Source organism: Trachurus japonicus, chromosome 20 (assembly GCF_045865225.1).
Source record: "Trachurus japonicus isolate A0001 chromosome 20, Traja_1.0".
Classification (NCBI taxonomy): domain Eukaryota; kingdom Metazoa; phylum Chordata; class Actinopteri; order Carangiformes; family Carangidae; genus Trachurus; species Trachurus japonicus.
Genome location: NC_140926.1, coordinates 16,692,627 through 16,718,160, shown reverse-complemented (window position 1 = coordinate 16,718,160; position 25,534 = coordinate 16,692,627). Strand labels below are relative to the sequence as shown.

Below are 25,534 nucleotides of genomic sequence, written 5' to 3'. Positions count from 1 at the left end.
GCCTCCCGCTCTCCCTGACACAGACCAGCAGTAAAACAGTTTGTCTGGCAAAGATCAGGAACTCAAATTTGGCTCATGCCTAAAGACAAAAGCTTGGATACCACAGCGGTCTCATTTGTAACCTGCTATCTTTATGGGGAAGTCATCTTTAAATGCCTGCTCCATAGACATTAATATATAACACACATAATAACACATCCACTTGGCTCTTCACGATAATTAGAATACAAGGGAACATCAATTGAAGAAATTGGTTTTCAGGCCTTTTGAAGCAGTTTTTCGTCCTATTGAAATGTATCAGTCCTCCGAAACACCTGTTCTTCATTATCTTTGATTTGCTTCCCCCTGACTTGTTCACTTGTTATGCTCATTCAGTATAAACACACATGTGTGCTCTTGCTCTCTTTGACCTCAGAGAATCAAAACGTCTGCTGCAGTTCTTGCACTTTCAGCACTTCTTGAGCAATTTCTTTCTTTTTTCTTTTTCTTTTTTTTAATCTTAGCATTTTGATTTTGGCTTCTTTGTGCCATCTGGTGCCATGTGGAGGAGATTCTCTATTTGGTTTTAATGTCCACGCCCAAAAGCTTTCAGACTCACCCAAAAATCTCCTAAAAGCACGTTAGAGGGCCAGGGAGACATTAAGGTGGTGTCAGAAGAGAAAGACGAGATCTAAGTGTGCGTGTTGGTGCGAGAGAGAGCAAGATGAATGTCAGCCAACGCTACAAATTATGTTTCCCAAGGAAACAGCCAGAAATAATGAAGTATAATGTGATTAAAAAAATAAAGTCAGTGGCTTACAGAAACCAGCAACAGGTCTCAGTTTCACGTCAGGCTTAAGTCTTATTTTCTCAGAGCAGCGGAGAGTTCACGCAGAGATTGTTGAAGCGAGCTGTTGAAACTGAGGCCTCAGGGTGTAAACAATAAGATGATGTGCAGACCTGGGGTCAGGGATTTCCTCCTATCTCGTTTTGGGAGAGGACAGACCACAGGACAGACGGGAGGAGAGATAACACCGAGATGCTCGGTGGTGATGACGAAGAGCGGGGGTGGGTGGGTGGGTGGGGGGGCGTTGGGTGAGAGAGAGAGGGTATTTCATTCCCAGAGGTGGAAGGGGAGGGGAAAGGAAGCGGGAGAAGGTGGAGGAGACGCAGCCGGTCGTAAGAGAAGAGCAGGAAGTGGATGGATGGCTTTGGAGGAGCATGAGAGGAGTTCTTTGTGAGGAGATAAGGGCCCGTGTGAGTGTGTGCGTGATGGCAGCAGATAAAGTGAAGGAGGGAGTCGTAACGGTACAAGTTCCAGCTGGAAGTGTTTATCTGAGGCACCAGCTACACACCTTTATGACATAAGAGCATATTGCACCCACATTAGTGCAGTTAGAGAATAATTAGCTGTGTGCTGCGGCTCGTCACAGGCCTTCATTCCTCTCGCTCGCAGACATTTTGACAGAGTCTTATCTCTGTTATAATTCAATCCTTTCAACCTGGAATCCAACAGAACTGTCTGAGGAGAGAGAAAAGCAGCCAGGAGGAGAATGGCAGCTGCTCTGAGGAATTTTATGAACTTATCATTTATTTTTCCCTCGAGTTACACGCACGCTATTTTCAAGTATAATTCTGAGGCGCTTCTACTCAACTCAGTCTTACACAACTTCAAGAAGACTAATGCGTCCTTTGGCAGTGATGTCTACGAGCAGATTAGATGATTTTCTATTAACTATGAATCAGATGAGAGGGGCAAAAAAAAGAAATCTTTGCTCTATGGAGCATTTTAGCAACTTTTAGCTCATTTTTTTTTTACTTTAAACAGCAAAAGATGTAAAAAAAATAAAAAAATAAATAAAAAAAAGAAAATACATTTTAGACAACCTGCTCAACTGAAGATGAATATGGATCACATATTTCATATGATGCAACTTTGATCATCAAAGCATTTTAAGTCACTTGTGTGATTACAGTTATACAATTACATAATGGTGCACTGATATTTTTTTGACACAATATGAGTTAAATTTGGATTAAATCACAGTGGACAGTGTGTGACGTGTCCCTATTGCTTGGTTTTAGTCTCACTGAAGGGATGTTGATGTGAGCTGTGAGTCAGAAACTACAATAACTTCTGTGGTAGACTCTTCCTGGCAGGTTAATGCAACATCTTTCAAACACAAAGCAAACACTGCAGATTTTCTGTTAAAAAAAAAAAAAAAAGAAAAGAAAAGTCTCCTAAACCATGATAAATTCTATCACTTGAGCCACAAAAGATGTTGCACAACACCTCTTTCCCAGGCCAGGTGTAGCTGTCAGGCCTGGCTAATCAGCTTTGGCGTGTTGTATCGGTGGAATGTCGTTTTAAGGAAATGATCTGGATACATGTTTCACCACTGGACAGCAGGTAGAGGAACTCCAGCACAACAAATGGTTTTAACATCACAGTCGGTTCCGAAATATCCTGTAAACTTGGGTCCAAGCTTTCCACCCCCTCCTTCTCCCTTCGCTCTCTGTTACACCTTCATTAGGCTGAATGAAGCAGCAGTAACACGACTCCAGGCGATGAATGCAAAGAGCAGGCGTCGATCGCTGATGTTGCTGCCAGAGCACATGTGCTGGTAGTTAGCTGCTATTTTCAATCCGGCCTGTGATCATCCGAGTGTCAGCGACTTCTCCGACTCCCCCCTTTAAGAGTGAGGAAAAGCAGCGAGCCCCCATTGATCCCCCCGCCCCGTCCTCCAGCGCTCACACACTGTAATAACCTCAGTGTCCTTGATGTGACCCATGTGCAGATGTCAGGAGAGGGGTTTCTGGAGTTCAGCGTCACCTCTATTTAAGAGCCTTTCAGGGGGTCTGAGTCATTGAATTAGTAATTAAATAAAAGACCAGCAGAACAGAGGGAGAGAGCTCCAAGACACCTGCGTTGCCTGTAATGTCTCCTGAGTTTGACTTTGGCAAGGCTGCACTTCTTTGTTCTGCAAGGGACATGCTTCTATATTGGACATATAGGCGTTTTGTATTCCCTCCAGTGTGTGTGTGCATGCATGTGTGCGTGCGTGTGTGTGTGTGTGTGTGTTCAGCTTTAGAATAACACACAACATCTCACTTCAGTAGTACAATCTTAAACTTTTATCTATGTGAGTCTCCTGTGTCCCAAAAACGCTAAAATTTCCGCAACACCTCCGGCAGCCGAACACACAGCCACATTTTAACAGTGAATCTGGGGATTCTAATTCCTCCTCTTTTAGTGTAAGTAATAAAACCCACTAAATCTGTTCCTCACAGTCCAAAATGTTAATGAAAGGGGGGGGGGGGAACGACTGCGACGGTTGCCAAGATCAACCTACAGCTTCCTGGTTTGCAGAGGGGAGTTGAAGTGGAGAGGAATAGTGTTCGGCTCCAAAACCCTGTCAGATGCATAATGACTATCACATTTTCCATGTGTGGCTCAGCCTGCAGACGGAGGGAATTCACTAAATTCACTTTCTGGCACCTTTCGGAGCTCTGCACAGTGCTTATCAAGCATGCATCTGGTTATTCAAAACATTTATGAAAGAACAGTGCGTCAAACTTCAAACATCATCTGGGAACTCCACTTTTGAGCTAAAGCTTCTCTGGACGTACAGACATTGTGTTAATATTGTTCAATCACGGCCACAATAGTCTGTATCTGCTGGTCAGTGATTCTAACATCCCATGTATGGGAGGATCACAGCATCACAGTAATTTGTAGAAACAGTCAGAGTTTACAGCAACACAAGTGTCTTTGTGCAGATGCACAGTAGCAGAACAAATGTTCTCCTCTTGTTGTGGTTGTCACTATGGAGACAAGCTGATTCGTATCATTTATCTCTTTTGTTTGGATGGAAACAAACACCTCACACTTTTTCCTAAAGATGTAAAATACTACTGCTGAAAGGTCACATTGTTCCCTAAAGTAAATTCTATCATGTTCATGTAAATATTTCAAATCAGGCGACGCTGCAGCTGCTGGGAAAGAGAGAAGTGTGATTACAAATTGCTTTTTGGTGAATAGATCTCACTTTTTGGAGCAGTGATGATCATCACCTGAACTCCTCAATGGTGGAGTGGAGTGTAATTTAAAGCCATTGTCTGGTGCTGATTATCACTTTCACTAACTGGTTGATTCACTACCCCAGATGTGAGACAGCTCCTCCTCCCCCTCTTGATGCTTCACCTCCCAGACCGAGGTAGAGCAGCACGCCATCCTCATGTCTGGAGCGCAGCGCGTCTGCCTGAACGTGCAGACGTCGTTCATCCTCTTTCCTCGTGACCGGGGGTGGCTTGTTGTCGTTCACACTGACGCCACGCCTTCGCATCCGACGCAGATGTGCAGGGCCACCCAGAAGGGAGCTCCCAGCACCCGTGATGATGCATGCAAAGAGAAGGCATTTCCATTGTTAGAGCATCCGCACCATGTCTTTCAACCTGCTCCTTAATATTGTTGACTTTGGAGGCCTCTCAGCATTTGGAAGAAAAGTGCATAATTCTGTATAACTCAACATCATGTGGTCTGCGCTCACTCTGAAATATGAATTATTGTGCAGAGCAAATCGCACAAGTGGTTGTAATTTCTTTCTTTCCGTCCTGAAGTTTTCCACTTTCCGAGCAGTCGTGTTTTGTCCAAAAAATTTCCTCCTCTACTTACATAGTGTTACAGTGATACCGGTCATGGCTTCACATTGAAATAACAGCCAAAAAAATGCTTAATGTTAAGATAATATAACCACAAACTACATATCACATCCTGTACTTCATTATACTACATCTTCCCTTTACACATAGTGTATCTGATATTCTTCTAAGCCTCTTTATGGTTTTCAACCACCTGTCAACACACAGACCACAGTCCGATCCATATTTTACAGCCCTCCATGTCCCCTCAAAGCCACTGCTAAATGATAGAGCCTCTTATTATAACCTGAACCCCAAATCACAGAGCGGCTCTCTCCGCCATGACCATAATGTTATACCAACGTTACCCACAAGCGACACCAGTGGTAGCGAGCACAAACCATCAAACCGTCGGCTCGGGTAGAGAACATCAGTCCACAGTGGATCAGTCCAGGAGGAAACGTGTTCCTTCACCGGGTGAAGACCGGTTCTCCGTCCATATGGCGGAGTCAGTGGTGAACGTGGCCAAACGTTGGGATGACTTTAGCCGATCCTGGGCACAGTCTTTAAAAGAACTGTCCCATGGAGAGTTTCCCCAAACAAGCTTCCTGTCAAATATCCTAATAATGCGCACGATCCTTTCGCTGCTTCAGGGTTTTATCTGGCCGGCGCCTCCGTAGCACAGGAACTGCAGTTCAGCACATTTACATTTCAGACCTTGTTTTAGCAGGAGGACATGAAGTACAGGAGTGAAACATCACAGTGACTGAAAAATGATTAAGACCAGCTCCTTTATCTCTTTTTTCGAAGATATTTAAAACAGAAGAAAACTGTTAAGTCTTGTCAAAACAGACAGAAGATAAGAATCAAACACGAAACATCTCACTTTTCTGTTTATCTGGGGATTTGTTATGCGTGCATGCATAAATGTATGAGTATTTAACTGGATCCTCATGGTCCCTGTGAGGTACAGTCACTGCAGGCATATGGAGATGTTTTATGTATTATTTTTAAATGCTGTGCATCACTTTTTAAATTGAGTTAAGATGGTAATTCAAAAAGATATTTTAGACATGGTTTGTATAGTGTTACACCAGGATTAATGTAGATGTGTATACTGCCAGTAAGACAGTTTCACAAATATAAAGACAGACTCTTAAACCCAAAGATTTGTCATCTTAACCACAGTGTTACCATGCTGACAATCAATGACACCCACGCTGACCAGACACAATATAAAACAGGTTCATGATTTATGGTTTGTTGTAATAATTACGGCAAGAGCAATGCACATCTGTCAGCCAGAGATGTGGGAAGGTCAACCACACCTTGGTTGATGAGCGTGATGGGTTGAGATACCTGTCAATCAAGGAAACGTGTTTTTTTTCTCTCTCATTCTCACTACAGACTGCAGCCAGCATCCACCCATTGCCCTGATTCTCTTTTCATTCAGTCTTTCTCAGCATAAAACGTTGTGTGTGTGTGTCCTGGAGAGGTCTAATGAAGATAAACTAGAGAAAACGTGCAGTCCAACTTGCTCTCATTTCCCATAAGAATTTCCAAAATCACCAAAAAGAGCAGCAGAGTCAGAGAAGGGCATGCCTCAAATACCATTTTGTGGTTTATTATCCCAGCTGCTCATCAGAGGGAAAATGTCACATTATTTATTTTATTTCTGCCTCTCTTCAACTGGTTACATTCAGCTGTTTGTTTTTCCTTGAAGTACTTGCCAGCAACTCAGTCGGCACTCAGAGTCTTTGTAGCGGGTTTCACGTTTTGACTGGCACCTGAAGCAACCGGCGGGAGGGCTGACCCATGCAGGAGAGAGTGGACATCCATCAGATGAGGTTTAGGAGGCTGAGTCTCTGGTCCAGGTCCAGGCTGCATGAGATTTCAAACTTCAAATTTGTCTTTGGTTGCATTTTTCTTTATACGACCCATAAACTATTGATTCCAAAGCTGCACTGATATATAGCGAGGTGCTGCTGTTACGGTTGAATGGAAGCTGAGTGACGACCAGCAGACTTTGAATCTTGTTTTTCCTCAGATAAAGTGTTTCTGCTGTTTTTCTTGTCCCGTTTTCCTGCATTCTCACTTTGAACTCTCTTCTTTTTGCTGATGGTGTAGTTGAGCGCAAGCAGGGCTATCGAATTCTGGATGTTAATGTGATGGTCATTAACCAGTGGGCCACACACACACACACACACACACACACACACACACACACACACACACACACACACAGACAGACAGACACACAAAGAAACACACACTTACTACAGAGCTGCAACGTTTGGGGTGCCTAAGCTCCGATGTTTTGCTTTGTAACTAAAACCCAAGTCACTCCGTGGGCCCCAAATCCCTGAGCTGAGTGAGTCCATTCCCGCTCTCCACTCCATTGTTGATGTAGTTTTCTGGAAAGACGACCTGTTTGTGTAACTGCAGCGAGCGCTGAGTCTGAGCAGAGTCGAGTGGGGCCTCCGGGCTCGTGGGAGGGGGTGGTGCTGCAGGACAGGAGATGCCACGGATGCTGTCGCAGCCTCCGTCTGACCACAGCTCATCTGAAAAGCATTTTGGAAATGTTTATTTCTCCACATTTACTATCAGTCATTGACTGGTGGGATGAGAGGCGGGGGCCGGTTGGCCTGCTCTGTGTCTCACCAGTGTTAATTACAGCTGAGGAGCTGTTGGTGTAGATTGTTCTGCTTTGATGTTTCACTCTTTCTTTAGCATGCAGCCTTTTATGTTATCACTGGGAAGGAAAGTTTATAGTTATATAACCTCCTAATCAATTGTGGACTTTATTTCCTATTAATATTTTCATGTTAGCAATTGATCAAATGACTCCAGAGAATGTTTTAGCGTCTTTTAGCTTATTGTTTTTTTTAGTTTTACGGCCTATTTGAGTGTTGTTTCCACTTTCCAGCACCAAACAACAGACAGAGTTAGAGATTAGCTGGTGAATACAGTTATATTTAACGGGGGGCAACTGCCATTCTGACATCCCACCAGTCCAACATAGGCCTCTAATTGTCTAAATGGCAACACTTAATTTTCTGTCAAATGTCCCATCATTCCGACAATTCTTGCCTCCTATGGTCGGAATGACAGTATTTTTTTCTTTTTTTAAACATCCTGCCTTTCCGACAATTCCTTTAATAGCATATTTTTTCCCCAAAAGATTTTGCACTGGTTGGGCTTAGGCAATGATGAAAGGAGTTGGATTAGTTTGGTAGAGGCTAGACAGGCAGACTAGTCCCTGTCTACGCTCTGCTGCGTAATTGAGTAACGCACATTTCCTTATTGAAAGCCTTGTCGGAATGGTGGGACGTTCGCATGTCGGAATAGCGGTATGTCTAAATGGTGGGATGTCAGAATGACAGCATGTAAACAGCAGAAAGCCAGATGTCTCTATTAATGGTTGGTGGAGAGTAAAAACAGAGCTAAAATATATGCTACTAGGAATACTGGATTTACATTCACCTGAAACACAGCTCTGAATGACTGATAATGTTAATGAGGATTCCCAATGATATGATATGATATGATATGATATGATATGATATGATATGAGTCCTTCAGTGTTTCTCTAAAGTGGACAAAGACAGTTTGCAGCATATACATGTAGACTTAGGACTATGTTGCTCTTTACAAGCTCAGACGTTTTATTATGTTTCACTTGGGGAAACAACTTTTATGCATTTAAAGCCAATTTATTGCCATGTATTGATAACTAACCCAAATGTTGTGTTTTCATTTTAACATGAATCTAATCAGATCAAAGTAGATCTGTGTTACATCTTTATGTGGAAAAAAAAAAGTTGGGCCTCTCTCCCCTGCAGCGAGGTGGCAGACAGCTGGAGCCTTGGAGAGCTGCTGGATGCTGTAATGTTGGTTGCCTCACATTTTGACAATGCCTTTTGTTGGATGTGATATACAAAGCGGAGTCAGAGAGATCCTGTCAGTGTTTGTTTTTTTCTCTCTCCTGCAGTCCTTACATCACACTTGGCTGGCCGCTGGTGGTTGTGACAGGCGTTAACAGTTTTTACAGTCCATCCATCACTGCTTTCTCTCCACCTCTAAGATCTTTTAAATCGCTCCGTTTCCCCAACCGTCTCGCGTATTTTTGAACATTTTGTTCTCCTCCAAAATTCATCCTCGTGTGAATGGGGGTCGGCGTTATCAAACCTGTCCTCACTCATCCTCTCACTCCTCTTTCATTCACATATAACCCCCAGCCTCATGCCTGTCTGTCTCCTGTGATGAGGCGCATGGTTTCCATCACATGCAATAAAAGAGATGGAGCCTGAATCAGGCCACACATGGAGCTGGGGTGGTGTCAGTTTCCTGCAGGGCCCCAGAGCCATCCCATGAACTCAGAACCCTCTAACCCTAATTCTGCACTTCCTCTGATTACATCATTGGCAGGTACGGCCTCGGAGTGAGCGCAGTGGGCATGTTGTAAGACAGGATACATTGTCCAAGCTGTTAAACAGGCAGTTATTAGGTGGAGCAACCATCCAGCCAGGACCTCTTGTACACGAGAGCTTTGTGCATTAGCTGTGGAAGCACGACACCTCTCGATGCATGTTCCTTCAGTGGAAAGTGGACCCAAAAGTGCTGTTACGAGAGCTGCTGGTGATTTAACTGTCATTTCAAGGACTATTTTCTTTTTGCCGTTTCCAGAAAGTTTTTTAAGCCACATTTTCTTTGCATGAGAAGCTCCTTCATCTCAGTAACAAAACATAAAGTTCACACCTGAAACACTCTAGGAAATGTTTATTAGTAGGAAATCGCCAACTGTACTAAATGTCTCCACGGCATGCAGGCAGAGAGAGACTTGGTACGGCAAAGAGTTAGTCCTGGATAACATCAAACATCACCAACTGCTAATATTTAACAGGAGTTATTTTTCTTCAAAATTTAAGCCACGGTTAAAAGTCACTGATTTATGTGCACAAACACTGAAAGTCATGGACCAGTGCGCTCACTCACACACACTGCCGCAGCACATGAAACAGTGCAGGCCACCTCACCATGCCATTGAGAAAGCCGAGCTGCGTATGAGTCATTCACTGGGCCATCATCTCCCTCCTGACTGTAAAACATCTTGGCTTAGATTACAGTGTATCAGAGATCTTGTAAAAACCTCTTATTTCTGTTTGAGTAATGAAGGACAGATGGCAAGGTAGATGACTGCTTTCTGAAACAACCAGCTTCAGCTTTGGCACGCGGCAAAAAAACGGATTTCACAATCAGCGGAGGTAGATGGGTCGATGTGGTGGGCAGCAGCTGCCTCCTGTCTTTGTGATGTAATGTGAGTCGGTCGGAGGGTGGAGTTTACTCAGGTACTAGACTTAAAGAGTAACTAAGCAGGATTTCTCTCGTGGCTATGCTACATTTTTACCATAATTAAAAAGTGGAGTAATTGTGATCGTTAACTACACGACTTGTGACTTGTTACGAGTGACAACGGAGGCTCTCTGCCTTCGCCTGGCGTCTCATGGCTGAAAACCAACCTTGCAACATCAGTGTATACGTGGCCGCCTCCCCGGTGTCCCAGCTCTCGTCTCTGCACACCGCAACGCAAACACGTTCCGTAACCCGTAATCTTTTGTTCATGACGGTTAAGACTACACAAACACAAGTGTCGTCGTCGTATATGTTATGTAACGTTATCCACCGCTCCATTTATTGATTTTTCGCTGGCTTTGTTGTAAACAAATGCACATGGGCGAGAGGAGCGTAACCAAAACAGCGGAAAAGCGAGCAGACTTGCCCCTTTAAGTGTAAATCTTTAAAGCCCTTAAGTGCAGAATTTATTTTTTAGCATCTTTCAGGTTATTTTGAGCTCATTATAGTCGAAAAATGACGGTATTTTGTGAAAGTCAGGGTGAGGTACGCCCTGGACAGATTGCCTATCTGTCTATCATAGGGCAGAACAAACTCACATTCACACCTATGGGGACTACTACCATTTAACCTAATGTGCATGTCTTTGGAGGAATATGGAGAGAAGCCATGCAGGCACAGGGAGAACATGCAAACTTCAGAAAGGCCCCAGGCCAAGGGTTTGAACCTAGAACCTCCTTTTAGCATCATATAAGGCGCATGTAGCAGCTGTAAAAGACCAAAACAGTTAAAGGGATAGTTCAACATTTTGGCAATTTGGCCCATTGCCATACAGGTAATCACAATTTCTTGGTTTCCCTCTTCAAACTCATCAAATACACAATCCAAGAACTCCAAAACGCTGTCGTGGACAAGTTGTGACCTGCACATTCACCACGCTATGAGATAATAACGGAACATTACGAGACGGAGTTGTTTTAGAGGTAAATTCATGCAAAACCGCTGATGCGTGTTGTCCTCAGGGACAGTTTTTCAGCAAGCAGTCTCTGCATTTACCCCCGTTTCGTAACGTTCCATTATTATCTCATTGCGTGTGCAGGTCACAACTTGTCCACGACAGCGTTTTGGAGTTTTTGGATTGTGTATTTGATGAATTTGATGAGGAAAACCAAGAAATCCCATGAGCCTCCATAGCGTATATTTCTGAGCAGCTCGCCGCTCCGCTCCGCCGCTCTAAAAAATAGCTTACGCCGACAATTAAAGGTAACAAACCTACTGCTATGACTATAGCGATTATGGCAATGGGCCAATTTGCCAAAATGTTGAACTATCCCTTTAATATTAAAACTTACATCCATCAGGTGGCCAGAAACACAACTTGAAACACATGCCAGTGTAAGGTATAATGCTACATGTGTCAACGGACAACTGTCCTGCTACTTTAATTTACACGACAGCACTTCTAAATGGTTCTTTTATATGATACCAGTCTTCTTTCATCTGTACTGTTGAATTCTGTCTGTCTCTCCATTTTCCTTCATTTCTTCAAACTTCAGTCATTCCTTCATTCCTCCCTATCGTTCTTTCTTCCCTTCCCTCTCTTTATTTTCTTTTTTCTTCAACCAGTCAGACACTGTGAAAATAGAAGAAGTGAAAGATAAAAAGTACTCTCTCTACGATATTTGATGTTTTAGCTGTGGGCACTGAGCACAGAGCTTTAGCTGTAACAAAGAATATTCCCTTTGTGATGTTGCTGCGTGGACTTCTCTGAGGTCCAGTGTTTGAGGACTTCATCCGCTGTTGCAGTTTGTCTTGAACTCTCTTTGTCTTCGGTGCCAGGTATAATTCACTGATTGCCCTCTTGGAGTAGAAATGCACTCTGGTTACTGGAAAGCGGTTGAGTGTGTGTTAGGCAAGGCAGGGATCCAAATCACAGCTTGTGTGACCTCAGCTCACTGCTTTGTGTTCTCATCCGTTACTATAGCGTCCCCTCTGCTATTTACAGTAAATAAACATTATCTTTTAATGAGCAGGGCCCATGTTTCGGCGATGCTTAACCATGGCCTCCTGGATGTTGTTTTGGCATTTCAAGGGCAGATTGATGGCCATGTCGAGATGAAAAAGATGATGTTTGGTTGATCGTTTGTTTCATGTAACGAGGCGGATGAAATACACAGGCTTGGAGACACTTTATTAGCACCAAGATGGACGCTGTCCGGATGTCATTTCAACATAGAATTTGCAGGAACAATGAGTGTCTTTATCCAGCCAAAATACACAACGACAAAAGGGGAAGCATTCAAATTGAAACCCCACTGGCGTGTTGTTCTTGTTTTGGAAAGGCCCTTTGTGTTCGGAGCATCGTTTTTGTTTTGCCATGAGCAGTAAAAGTGTTGTTGTCAGTCTGTGGTCTGAACATCCTGGACGATAGTTGTTTTTGTGGTTGTGGTTGGTAAGATCCAGCTGCGCCTGACTGTGCAGGCGAAGGGGAAAGATGACGAATCAGTGTCCGATTAAATGAACGAGCAGCCAAACTAAAGGAAACCGAGACTCTGATGTTAAACTGTGAACAAGGAGGTCGGTGTTCACGTATGTTTTTCCACAGTCTGCTTGAAGTTCTCATCTTCCTTATTTTAATATTTATTGAGAAATTTGTCCCCACAGAAGCATTTTTTTTTACTGCATCATGAGGCCTGAACTTATTACTCCACATGCAGCCAAACTTCATGTGCTATAAACCTCAAGATATTTTATCCATGTGTTAGGATTTGTGCATCTGGCCTCTATTAGTGTGACAGATATCTGAGAATGTGTGAAAGACGCTCGTCCTGACTGTCTCATCTCCATCTGGCCGTTTGTCATGTCAACAGCCGGTTGCTGTAGAATGTGGAGCCATGTCACATCCCAGGTGTCTCTGTGTTACTTAATGATGATGTTTGCTTTCCAATAGTATTTCATATTGGATCAAGACCTATTAGATCCTCATTGTTTACATATGCAATACATAGCCTACTTTCTTGGTAGTTGAAACCCAAAATGTTTCAAATCCAGCTTGAAATAACCGTTTTCTGTCCCTGCTACCAAAAGCAGCATGAAGAGGAGGACATGAGTATGACACCACAAAGCCACATCCCAGTAAGTGTGGCTTTGGTAATTTGCAGGTTAAAGGACAACGAGGAGTCAAAGTTAAAACTGATCTAAATTTAGTTGAAAAATGAGCTTTGGATATGTTTATACACTCTGTTCACAATGATATCACTTCCCTGTGTAATTCCTACATAACACAGGCAAATGGTATCATTTAAATGCTTTTGAAATTATAGTTATAAGCCAGTCAGTGACTTTCTAAAATCAATGAAACTAAGGCTTGTAAGTAAGATTCATGCTCAAAGCATCAAAATGGCCAGTCTCTGATTTAATTATATGTGTATTTCAGATTAGCACTTTGATAAATGAAATCTGTGTCAACATTTCAACATCAGAATCAGCCTAAAAAATCCATTATTAATTAGTCTGGCTATAATTAGAATAAAAATGTCAGTACCCATCCCAAAGCGTAATCTAGCTGCTGCTGATATTAACTCAGTCAACATACTCGGAGCAATATGAGCTATGAAAGTTGAGAAACAAAATCTAAAAGAGAGGAATAGGAAGAAGACGAGCTGTGATATCCTCACTTATGCTGATGATGTATTTGTATATTTAAAACTAGGATTACTGCATCATTCTTGTCTGCCTTCACTTCTCAGAAAAGTTTCAGCTGACATCCTGGTTAGTAAAATATTAACCATTTGTGTGAAATCTTGATAGAATTTGTGTGAATTCACTGTTATCTTTGATGACCATCCAAATAGTTTGTGCAGGTGACTGTTTTAACCAAAGTTGAAAAAAATCCTTCAAGGTATTGAGGAGATATGGGGTTCAGAAGGCCAAAACAGTGTTTTGTGAGGTCACCATGTCCTAGACCTTTTACCCCCAAAAACGTTATAAGTTCATCCTCGAGTCCTGGTGAATATTTGTGTTGCAAAAGTCTCTACTGACATTACTGAGAATGTGACAGATGGATGGACAATCTGAAAACAATATGCCTCTGCGGCGAGGCATAAAAAATAGCACATGGAAGAATGTAAAAAAAGGAAACACTGATCATTTAAAAAAAAACAAAAAAACACCAACATTATCCTAGAGCTTCATTCAATAGTTTGGTCCAGCATCTGTCTCCTTCCTTATTTGTGCTTCACATCCAGGAAGTGACCCACTGGGAAATGAACAGCAAGCAGGTCGCGACCCCTGATGGAGCCTGGACAGCCCACCGGTGTGTCGACACTCGGGGCTGAAAGGATTACAGCTGCTCCATCTGATGTCCATTTTCTGTGTGCTCATAGACAAGCTGCAGAGCTGACATCTCTCCATTTGTTGTTGTGTTGTCAGCCATGTGTTTTTTGTTATGCCAGGTGTCCTCCGTATTTGACAGCCAACCCAAAATTCTCCTGTTATTCCCCAAGAATATGAAGATCATCACTCATGTGTGCAGTGAAATGGAAAAGCCTTTTGCCTGTGTAATCGTTTATACCCTTACAAAGTGTTTGGTATCATTTCAGCACGGCAGATTTGTAAACACTGTCAGTGTGTTTGGGTTGGAACAGCACATTTGGGCAGCAGAGCTATGATTACTGTGAACTGATGAACCGATATGCTTGCTTTATTATAGAAGCATGCACGAGCTGACACTTCAAAACATGTCATGTCAGCAGTTATGAATGATTCAATGCAATCATTTGTCATGGCTGTATTCCCAGAGCGCACTTCTGTGCTTACAGTTAAACCAGTGGTGAGGGAAGACGGGTAACTCCTGACGTCTCAAACACAGCTGTGGTAACCTCTCTGTGCTTAGTAACTCGCTCCACACCCTGAACTGGAGCTGAGCTTTTAAAGACAAATGTCTTTCAGGCATGAATACTTGTTAATGCATTTTCAGGGCCCCATAGAGGCTCTTTACGTGATTTGGACATGAGCAGCAGCCATGTTTTGGAGCGCTAACCACTGATGTCACTCTCATGTGTGGTACAATAATTCATGCAGAAAACTATAGCAACACTCCACTCCTTCCTTCATACTAATATCTTGCCTTTTCACTTTCCATGTCTCAACTTCTGTTCTAACTCTTTGCTCCCATAGAGTGACCTGCTTCTCTTTGGAAGATGTGAACATTTTTGGCAAGGAACCAACAAAAGTCACGAAAAGCTGATTTGGTTTATGCAAAGATGTCGTGACTTCAAACAGTTTGATGAAATTTATGGACCTCTACATTGCCATTCTTGGGAACACATGTTCATGATAAAAATTTCTTTCTTTCTTTCAATGCAGTTTTGGGCAGAAAAAGTAAAGTAGAAGAGTTATTTGGCCCGAAGGCTGTGCCGTCATCTGTGTTGGCAAAGAGTTGCAACTGTGGAAGTATTACATTAAAACACGTCAGAAAGGCCAGGTTAAAGCTATCATTATAATCAATATTTTTTTGTAAATATTGGTCAAATTACAATGTAATCTAAAAGGCATGCAAGTTTTTTCTTGACAATATCAAATGTTTTTATGACCTGCTAGTTTTGGTTCATTCTCATGGCTCTCATGAGCATTTCAAACAAGTTAAACAGTTATGCTATCACTATATAGCTTACATTAGCATTAATGCAACCCTTTATTTTGATTCTACTTCAAACACGTCTTTTCTTTTACGGTATGTAAGTTAGCATGCTAACCAGCTAGCCACCATCCCCTTGTCTAGTCGCACAAATATAACAATGACTGAAGCTCTCATGAAGACTAACCGTTAGCCAGTTAGCTAACATTGGCTAGCAAAGTACAAGCTCCTTTAAGTGAAAAAGCTCCAATAAAATCAGTGCCAGTGCTTAACAACAAAGTTAACACAGTTAGCAATCAGAGGTGAAACATTTAGTTGCTAAAGAGTCACATATTTGGCAAGGGGCAAAAAAGGGTTAAAAAGTGAATGAAGATTGAACTTTAAGTCACCTACAACACAACTCCAAATGAATCCTATGTGACTCTTTGTCCGTTGCATTAGTCAGTAGGCAACTGTTGTGCAATGACATATAAACCAATGGCCAAAAAAGAAATTGATGAAGGTTTAGAGATGTGATGAAAACTGGCAGAGTAATGGTGGCACAATTTCCACATGCAAATTGCAATTTCTTGTTCTCGGACAACATGCAGTGGGGTCCCAAATTCTGGGAATGAGAATGAGGTCAGAGACTTTTGGACCCCACTGCTTTTCCATTTTTAACCGTCACTATATCAGCCTGGCCAACTGGTCAGTCTGGCTCCTCTAAAGATGTCCTGCTTAGAAACTGTGTGAGTCTCTGAGTTTAATGAGCTTTGCACCGTCATTTTTGGGACCGTAGATGAAGTAAAGTAGGTCTGTTATTTGGCTTGCAAGGCAGTGGTGTCATTTGAGTTGGCAAAAAATCAAAACCACTCCAACTTTTTTTTGCCGATCTTGAATGTGCTCTTTACGGTAAATGTTCTCTCAGGTTGGCCGGGTGCTGAAGAGACCTCGCTTCCAGCTGGACTCAGTGCTGAACTGAGGTCTAACACTTAGTGATGATTAACAATCCCTTCACACCCATAAGAGCGAGTCAAGTTGTTAACTTTGGCTTGTAAACTTGCAGTGAGACCCTGACCAGCCAATCAGCAATGCGTTTTAAATTTATTCAAGAATGACCTCATCATTTAAATGCATTTGAACTGGATGTGCGGTGAAATCTTTGGCACTACCTGGTTCCTGCTCTTTACAGGTTGATGATGACCGACTGGTTTTCCGGTGGTGTTTCTGTTCATCTGGATATGCCGTAGTCATATATTGACCTCTTTGTGTTCGTGTTAGATGACAGCTATTCCTTTTATGTTTGAGGAAGAGTGAAGTGCGTTTGATTGCAGGTGCATGAAAACCAAAACCCCCTGCCCTGACAATGAAACACAGCTGTGTTACTGTCAGCACCATGGTTACTGCCACTCACCTGTCATGAAAGATATCTGTGGAGAGAAATAAAGTGTCCCCTCAAGCTGAGGCCTCTCAGTTTGGCCCAGCAGTCCTGGCACTGTAAGAATAAAATAAAAAAGTGCAGATTTACAAAGGTGCAGGTTTTTATGTGACACAAACATACATTATATACACCAGTGACTTTCAGTACAACACTCACTGGGAAGATTATTTTTGCACACAACAGAGACAACAACCAAAAAAGAGGCGGTTTGTTGAGTGAGGACTGAGTTCAGGAAAATAAGCATGTCGCTGAGTGTAAACAAGTCAGTTGGGGGGGATTGTTTTTGTGTCCCCTGCCCCTTCACCACCTGGGCCCTGGGGGAACTGCTGGACTCTTTAATGTAGACTGTTTGTCCAGATGTGGGAGTCCTGGATGTGGAGAGTCCCATCACCGCGTCCTTTTTAGACCTTTTCCACTTCAGAAAAATACATGTTGAATCATGCGGTCTCCTTCGTTGTTTTCACACAGGGATCCAGGAGGGCACCCAGTGCACCAAGTGTAAGAATGAATGGGCGCTGAAGACCTCCATAGCTCTGCTCTATGTGCTGTGTACTCTCCTCACCATCGCTGTTGCTGTACTTGGATATAAAGGTAAGACGATGTTCCTCTCTCACTAAACCACAACCTAAGTATGTCACTGATGCAACTGCTGCAATTGGATGACAAATATGTATCAACATCACTTTGATGAAGCAGTTTGTTTTTCAAAAATGTTGAAATGATTCAGTCAGAGTGCTGAGAGAGTGGGCGTCGCAACAATTATCCGATATTTGGTTTCTTTTCACATTGCCAAGAAATGAAAAGCTTTGCTTCATGAGTACGGCGAGAAGCAGCTCTTTGTCCCTTTGCGTGCCCATGAAGCATGATGTGACATTTCTTTGTCATTATTTATTGACTAATGGAAAATATGAGGAGAGTGCTACCACGCCTTCTACAAAAACACTTCAGGAGTCACTGGTAGATGCAAACAGAGTTCATCCTTAAACATACATTTGCTCACCAGAGAATTATTTTACTTCCCAACTTAGATAAAATAATCAACCTAGAGGCAGCTGCACTTTATTTTAGCTCAGCCTACCTTAGCATAAAGACTAAAAACAGCTAGCTTTTTTCAAATCCCCCCAAAAAATCCATTCACCAGCGTCTCGGCTTCAGGACTGACAAATGACCACGTTACAGAAGGATACCTGTGGACAGAGCTTGGCCAGATACGTTTTCAGGGTTCATACAGTATAGCTACATATGACAGTAGTATCAGTCTTTTCAAACTAATTCATAAGAGAGCAAATAAGCATTTTTTGATAAATGTCCTTTAACATGTGCAGCCTCTAGTAGACATTTTTAATGTGGCCTGAAAACTCACCTTTTTAAAAGAGCATATTACTGCTGATTTTATATGCCATATGCACAGATTTTACTCTGTAGCACTTTGAGATTTATTTTTCTGAAAAGTGCATTACAAATAAAATGTATTATTAGTAGGGCTGTCAGAGTTAACGCGTTAATCGCGATTAGATTAATTTAAAAAATTAACGCGATTAAATTTTTTAATCGCGGTTAATCGCGGCCCATTTTGTCCTCTGTCTGCTGGACTGGAGGACTGGAGTGTGGGACCTCCAGTCCAGTAGGTGGCGGTAAGGCACCTTCAAGTTGGTTGCTACACAAATATACACAGTCTAACATATATCCACAGCTCCATCCATTGATTTTTTGACGGCTTTGTTGTCAACAAATGCACATGGCCAGGCAGAGGCGTAGCAAAGTAAAGGGCAATTTCCACTGGATGCAATTCGTTTCAATTCTGTGTGAGTTTCATGCATCATGTGTTATGATTAGGTAGGCCTGCTAGGTCTGGTCTAAAAGTTGTTTGTCTAGAGATTATAACACTTTGGAGTGTTGAAAGTCCAAAGCGCCATATATAATATTTTTAATAGAGATTAATCGCGAGTTAACTATGGAAAAAATGCGATTAATCGCGATTAGAAAAATTAATCGTTTGACAGCCCTAATTATTAGTAGTAGTAGTAGTAATGCAAGTACAGTACTTATGGTTTCATTAATAGTTTTTGTCCAGGTTTCGAGACACATTTTTCTGAGATTTCTGCTGTCACAATGGAGATTAATGGAATTCACTTTGCAGTGCAGAGCTTTGGAAAATGACATTTAAAGAATTCCTCTGCAATATGTCTCATCCTGTGACTCTTGGCCTCACTGTCTGCCAGTTTTATAGGGACCATTTCTTCTGTTGGAAGAAGTTCCAATGAAAAGCGCTCACAGTAACAGACTGAGTCGCAGATTTTGGGAAAGACGGCGTTGCTGTTAGGTTTAGACTGTGAGCAGTGCACCACAAAAAAGCTCTGTTCAATTACCTAAATCTATCTACATGTACCACTGGAGGTAAATGAGAAAACACTTTCCTTTGTAATATGGTTGAACAGAGCCTCTAAGTTTCAGTCTCCGCTGTCTGTCTGTCCCCTCTCCTCTGTCTCCACCACACAAACGTGTGTCAGTTTATTTTACCAACACCCCCGAAGCTCACACCAACCGGGGAAGGTCTTCAGGCTTTGTGGAGCTGAACTTCCTGGTTGGCTTTCTCACATTTTTCCAGGTCGTCTCTCGGCGTACTGAACTCTGAATGTTCCTGCTGTAATTGTGCTAAACATTCCCATATGCGACTGCTTTTTGTCCCCCTTTTCTTCTCAGTTTGTGAAAATGACATGAAGTTAACATGTTCAGGGGTTATCTGTTGGTCTTGAGTACATTAACAATGATGTCCCCTCACTCTCTGAGCTCAGTCAGTCCCTCTTGTTCCATGCTGCATGTTTTCATGCAGGCCTAATTGATCCCAGATGAGCAGTGAGTGAACTCCATGCAACTCCAGCAGAACCCACTGAAATTGGGTTTTTACTGGCACTGAAGCGCTGCTCTGTCAAGGGAACCACAGCTCAGCCTAAACACACTCCCAGCTCCAGATGGTTATGCAGTGGAGACCCAGAGTGCTCTATGCACTTAACATGTGTGCTTCTCTCTGTCCTCCATCACTGACCCAGAGAAACATCCTCTATGTGGAGCTTTTGTTTTGATGCAATTTAACTTGAGATGTTTGGCAGAGGATCAGTGACCTCTGTCTTCTCCCTGCAGCCTGTTGCTTTGACTGACAAGACCAAAGACAATATGAGGTCATTCTGTGGGCTCCCAAGGATTTAAATCCCATTCGTTTCCCCAGAAACTGCAGTAAAAGTAACTGGAAAGGCAAGGAGTGCATATTTCACCTCTTTGTCAGTGTTTCTCTTATTTTTAAAGATTCATTCATTTTAAATTAGCACAAACTGTTACTGAAGTAAAGCAAGTGGATGGTTTAATGTTGTCTGTACTGTAGGTATCAGGTGAGTGGGCCCTGTCTATGGAGGAGCTGTTGATTTAAAAAGCTTTGACTAAATATTTAACTTGCATTCGCTTTCAATTAAATAAAGTTTGACACCACAAATGGCAAAATCAGTGACTTTCCCATTTTAGCAAAATGGATAATTCATGAGTAATGAAACACGCCCTTGCTTGTTTTAATGCACTCAGAAACCTCAACACACTGGGAAACATATTTGTTGTTTGTGGTCCCATCCCACATCCCTTGGATTTACTATTTGTATTCCAAGATAAATAAATGTGTAATGCAGTACTCGAAGCAGATACTTTTGTGATTTTAACAAAGTTCAATTGCATTTGCTTTAATATGAGTAAAATACCTGAAGATGTGCAGAGGTGTTAGGGATGTTTTCCAGCCCTGGGTTGTGGCTGCAGGTACGGCCAGCAGCAGTCAGATGCTGTAGCTGTACAGCTGTTACTACGTAGCCTGAGAGGAGGCATGAAATATCTTTCTCATCTCTAACAGTAGTGTCAGCACAGTGCAGGCTGTGTATTGAGTTTTAGATTCTTACCCTGTGGCTCCATGAAGCACATGGAGTTTACAGTTCACTCACTTCATAACTATTTTTACCATTTTCTTGCTATTTCTACCATTTATGAGTATGAAGGAAGTTGGGTTTTATAAGACGTCCCGGACAGAGTCATCATACAGTTTCAGGAACCACCCACACGAGAGCTGGAACGAGTTCATGCTGGGTACAAAACAGTTCATTTTTACAGCATTTGAAGTTTTGAACCCGTAATGTTTCTGCCAAAAGTTACACTTCCCTTCGCTTTTTTGTATTTTTATGTGTCATGGTTGATTTTGCTACAGGATGATGCAATTTCTGCTTGTGTTATTTTCAGTATCCAGGACAGTGTCGGTGAAAGAGACAATGTGCCATCGGTGTAGCCTGTGAAGTAACATCCTGTGTCTGGAAATATGCCCCATTTAGTTTTCTGTGTGGAATATTCCCCTCCCCAACTCACCATTTGTTCTCATAACTAAAAATAATGTGCTAATCTGAAGTACATATGGTTTTAAATCTCTTTATTTGTTCCATGAGACGCCTGTAGGTGGATTTATGGAGGGTGAAGACAGGAATCAATAACCTGTTTTGACCGTAGTGGTTAAACATTTCATTTTCCAATTTGAAGTTTCCTAAACATCTCACTGTCAATTACTCCGGGGGCAGTTTTTTCCAGAATAGCAAACAATTTCCTGTATTAGCAGTCTGGAGGCTAGGGAATGATTGTTTTCTGCCAGTGAAGTGTGTGATTTAAGGAAACAGATTCACATTTTCGCATGTGCTCATTTGCAGAAGCAGATCAAAAGATTGATCCTGACCCTGCATCATATCTTGTACTGTTTGTGGCAGGTTTTTATCTGGTTATATCTGAGCTATTGCTATAACTTTTTTTTACTAGGAGCACAGTGGCCCCTAACTTAAAATTTAGGGGCACACAACCTTAATCCACTTAATATTCACATTTCCTTCACACACATTGCCACCTGTATGACAGATTCCAGATTCTTTGAGTTGCCCCATCCATGTTTCACCACAGTTAAAAAAAGAAAAGAGGCAAATTTACTGGTTGCACATGTGCAAGTAGATGAAAAATGTACTTGCACTGTCTCAGATTTTAGGGGCAGTCTGGAGCCCTGTACTGAGATAATGTGATTTCTTGGCAACAGTGGTTTCATACTGAGTTAACCCTCCTGTTGTCCTCCTGGGTGAAGGAAGGAAGGAAGGAAGGAAGGAAGGAAGGAAGAAAAGAAAGAAGGAAGGAAGGAAGGAAGGAAGGAAGGAAGGAAGGAAGGAAGGAAGGAAGGAAGGAAGGAAGGAAGGAAGGAAGGAAGGAAGGAAGGAAGGAAGGAAAGAAAGAAGGAAGGAAGGACGAAGGGAAGGAAGGAAGGAAGGAAGGAAGGACAAAGGGAAAGATGGGAGGAAAGAGGAAGGGAGGACGAAGGGAAGGAAAGAAGGAAGGAGGGAAGGAAGGGATAGAAGGAAGGACAAAGGGAAAGATGGGAGGAAAGAGGAAGGGGAAAAGGAAGGGAAAGATGGAAGGAGGGAACAGATCAGGTCAAATGGATCGAAAGAGGAAGGAAGAAGAAATGAGGACAAAGGGAAGGAAGAAAAGGAAAAGGGATTGTGGAAAGAAGGAAGGATGGAGGAAGGGAACAGATTGGGTCAATTTGACCCAGAAGGACAACAGGAGGGTCAAATGGCTACTCGCTGATGAGGAGACTGATATCAGTCGTCTCTTCTAACTCTCGGCAAGAACTTTCCTCCAGCTCATCTTTTGTCTTCGTGGTGGCGATCTCTGGAGGTGGACGCCTCGTGCTGTCTGTTAGTACCCGGCCAGCTGGGATGCAGGCAGCTTCCCAGCGGAGGAGAGCCGTGCAGCAGTTCCCAGTTGGAGGACGTGTCCCCCTGGCGAGGCTGGTGGTGGTGGTAGAAGTGGGCTGATTCCCTGGAATCCCAGACACATTCCAGAGGAAATGAACGCTGGTGTCGCCTGTGGGGGCGTGAAGAGCCTCCCTGCCACAGCGTCTGTCTCCTCCGGGCCGTCTTTTGATCCGCCTGTTTACTGAAGACACCCCCTAGGTCACTTCCTGTCCCCCGGGGGCCCTCAGCAGTGTCTCCCCATGCACCTCCAACCACCTCAGTCTCTGTCATTGACCACCCCGCTCCGTCTTTGCTGAATCAAAGTTTTCTCCCTCCCTCCCCCCTTTCCTTCTTCTTAATCCCGACCCTTTTTCAGTCTCTCAGCCTAAATTTAACTGCATTACATCTGTGTACATCCATCCCACATGAACTGGTCTATACAAAGAGATTATGTCAATCAATTCTTCCATTATTACATGCCTACAAGATATGTAGACACGTCTCATTGGTTTCCTCCCTGATCCCTTTTATATATGATGTCTGTGGTTGCAGGCAATGCTGGTCTGTTAATAAAGGATGGAGCCTGTAATGAGACTGACACTAACCTTTGTCCTATACCTGTCTTGTTTCGTTACAGTGGTGCAAAGAGTCGACAGTGTGTCTGAAGGTATCGCAAACTATGGAGGAAAGATAATAGCTGTTGAGACTGATTTGAAAAAGCTAGGTGAGTTTCGTACGCAGTGTTTGTGTTTGAAACAAAGTATAAGCAACAATGAACATTTTTTTGTTATTTATTGTACAAATCTCTTTTCTCAGATGATCAAACGGGGGAGAAGTCGGAGAATACCACCACAGAAATCCAGACTTTTAAGAACAACATCAGGAGCCTCCAGAGGCAACTGTCTGCGGTGGAGGAACGCATCCACAGCGATCAGGTGAAGCTGAGTCAGCTGCAGAGCATCGGCTCAGACCTCCAGAGCAGCCAGGGCTCCATCCAGGGACTGCTCAACACCAACACGGCCACCTTGCGCTCTGTAAATGGCACCCTGCAGTCTTACGGCGGCATCATCGAGAGCCTGCAGGACGACACGGCCAGGCTGCAGAGAGATCTCCAGCAGCAGGTGAAAGTCCAGAACCAGGCGCTGATGAGCATCAGCAGCCTGAACCTCACTCAGGCGCAGCAGAGAGGCCTCATCGCCGCTCTGCAACGCTCCGTGGATGACACCAGCCAGGCCATCCAGAAAATGCGCATTGACTTTCAGAGCCTCGAGCAGACGACCCGACAGACGCGCTCCGATACCGAGTGGCTTCGAGGTAAAGTGGAAAACTTGCAAATCTTGGCGAGTAACGCCTCGACTTTGGCGAAGGTCAACAACGACACTCTGGAGGACATGGGATCGCAGCTCACTTTTATAGCCAACCAGCTCCAGAACTCCAGCAGCCTGGCCGACGCTCACGACCAGACTCTGAGGGAGATTATGGATCAGCAGAGGGACTTTGGCAACTTCACGTCCACCAAGTTCGACCGGCTGGAGGTACGGCTGGATGAGTCGGAGCAGAGCATGGACCGCGTGACCGGCAACATCAGCTTCACCACGCAGGCCTTGGGCGCCATCAACCTCAACCTGAACGAGTTACGCACTTGTTCCGAGACGATCGGCCGTCACTCAGACTTTTTGTTGAACCTCAACGGCAGTGTGACAGATGTGAGGACAGATGCAGCCACTCTGAAGTCCCAGCAGGAGGAGCTGGCATCACGTCTGGACAAGGAGGTCACCAACCTCTCTATTGTCATGGAGGAAATGAAACTTGTGGACACCAAGCACTCACAACTAATAACCAACTTCACTATTTTACAAGGTGAGGGATGTATGGCTGAAAGGTTTTTTGTGATAATATATACCACTCTCATGTCTGCTATTGTAGATATGAAACTAGAGCAACCAGCCACCGGTTAGCTTAGCTCAGCAAAGGCAGAAACTTGCGGTAGCTAGCCTATGGTTTGTGGGTTATGTGGCTGATTATTAGGTCAAGCCAATTGGCTGTTGTCTCTAGTTTTATCCCTTTGACATAAGAGTAACGTCATTCTTCTCACCTAACTCTCAGGAGCAAAGCCGAAATACCAAGTACCAAGCTTAAAGGGATAGTTCAAGATATTGGCAAATTCTCCTATTGCCATAATCCCTATAGTCATAGGAGTAGGTTCAACTTTAATTATCGGTGCATGTTGTTTTCAGATCATCACAATGGAGGTGAACGGTACAGGTCCCCTAACCCTCATCAAACTCATCAAATACACAATCCAACAACTCCAGAACGCTCTCGTGGACAAGTTGTGACCTGCACATTCACCACGCTATTAAATAATCATGTATAATTATGTAACATTACGACACATGAAGCAAATACTCGGAACTACTTGCGCTTTTGAAATCACTCCGCCCAGCAGCCGTGTCTGGCTAATATAAGCATTTGCCTCGAAAACAACTCTGTCTCATAATGTTACATTATTATTTCATAGCGTGGTGAATGTGCAGGTCACAAATTGTCCACAAGAGCGTTTTGGAGTTGTTGGATTGTGTATTAGATGAGTTTGATGAGGGACAGGGGACCTGTACCGTTCACCTCCATTGTGTTCGCTGAGCAGCTCATGTCTCTGCCCCGCCGATCTGAAAACAGCATGCACCGATAATTAAAGTAATGAACCTACTG

The 25,534-nt window shown here is 43.2% G+C and overlaps 1 protein-coding gene across 1 annotated transcript in view; it reads left to right on the top strand.

Annotated features, from left to right (window-relative positions):
- The window catches only part of LOC146966736 (collectin-12-like), a 38,292-nt gene that overhangs the window by 9,808 nt on the left and 2,950 nt on the right, over nucleotides 1-25,534 (top strand). Inside the window, exons 3-5 of the mRNA XM_085762596.1 lie at nucleotides 17,499-17,621; nucleotides 23,460-23,546; nucleotides 23,639-24,682. Of these exons, the coding sequence (XP_085618722.1) occupies nucleotides 17,499-17,621; nucleotides 23,460-23,546; nucleotides 23,639-24,682 (1,254 nt within the window). The remainder of the gene's footprint in view (nucleotides 1-17,498; nucleotides 17,622-23,459; nucleotides 23,547-23,638; nucleotides 24,683-25,534) is intronic.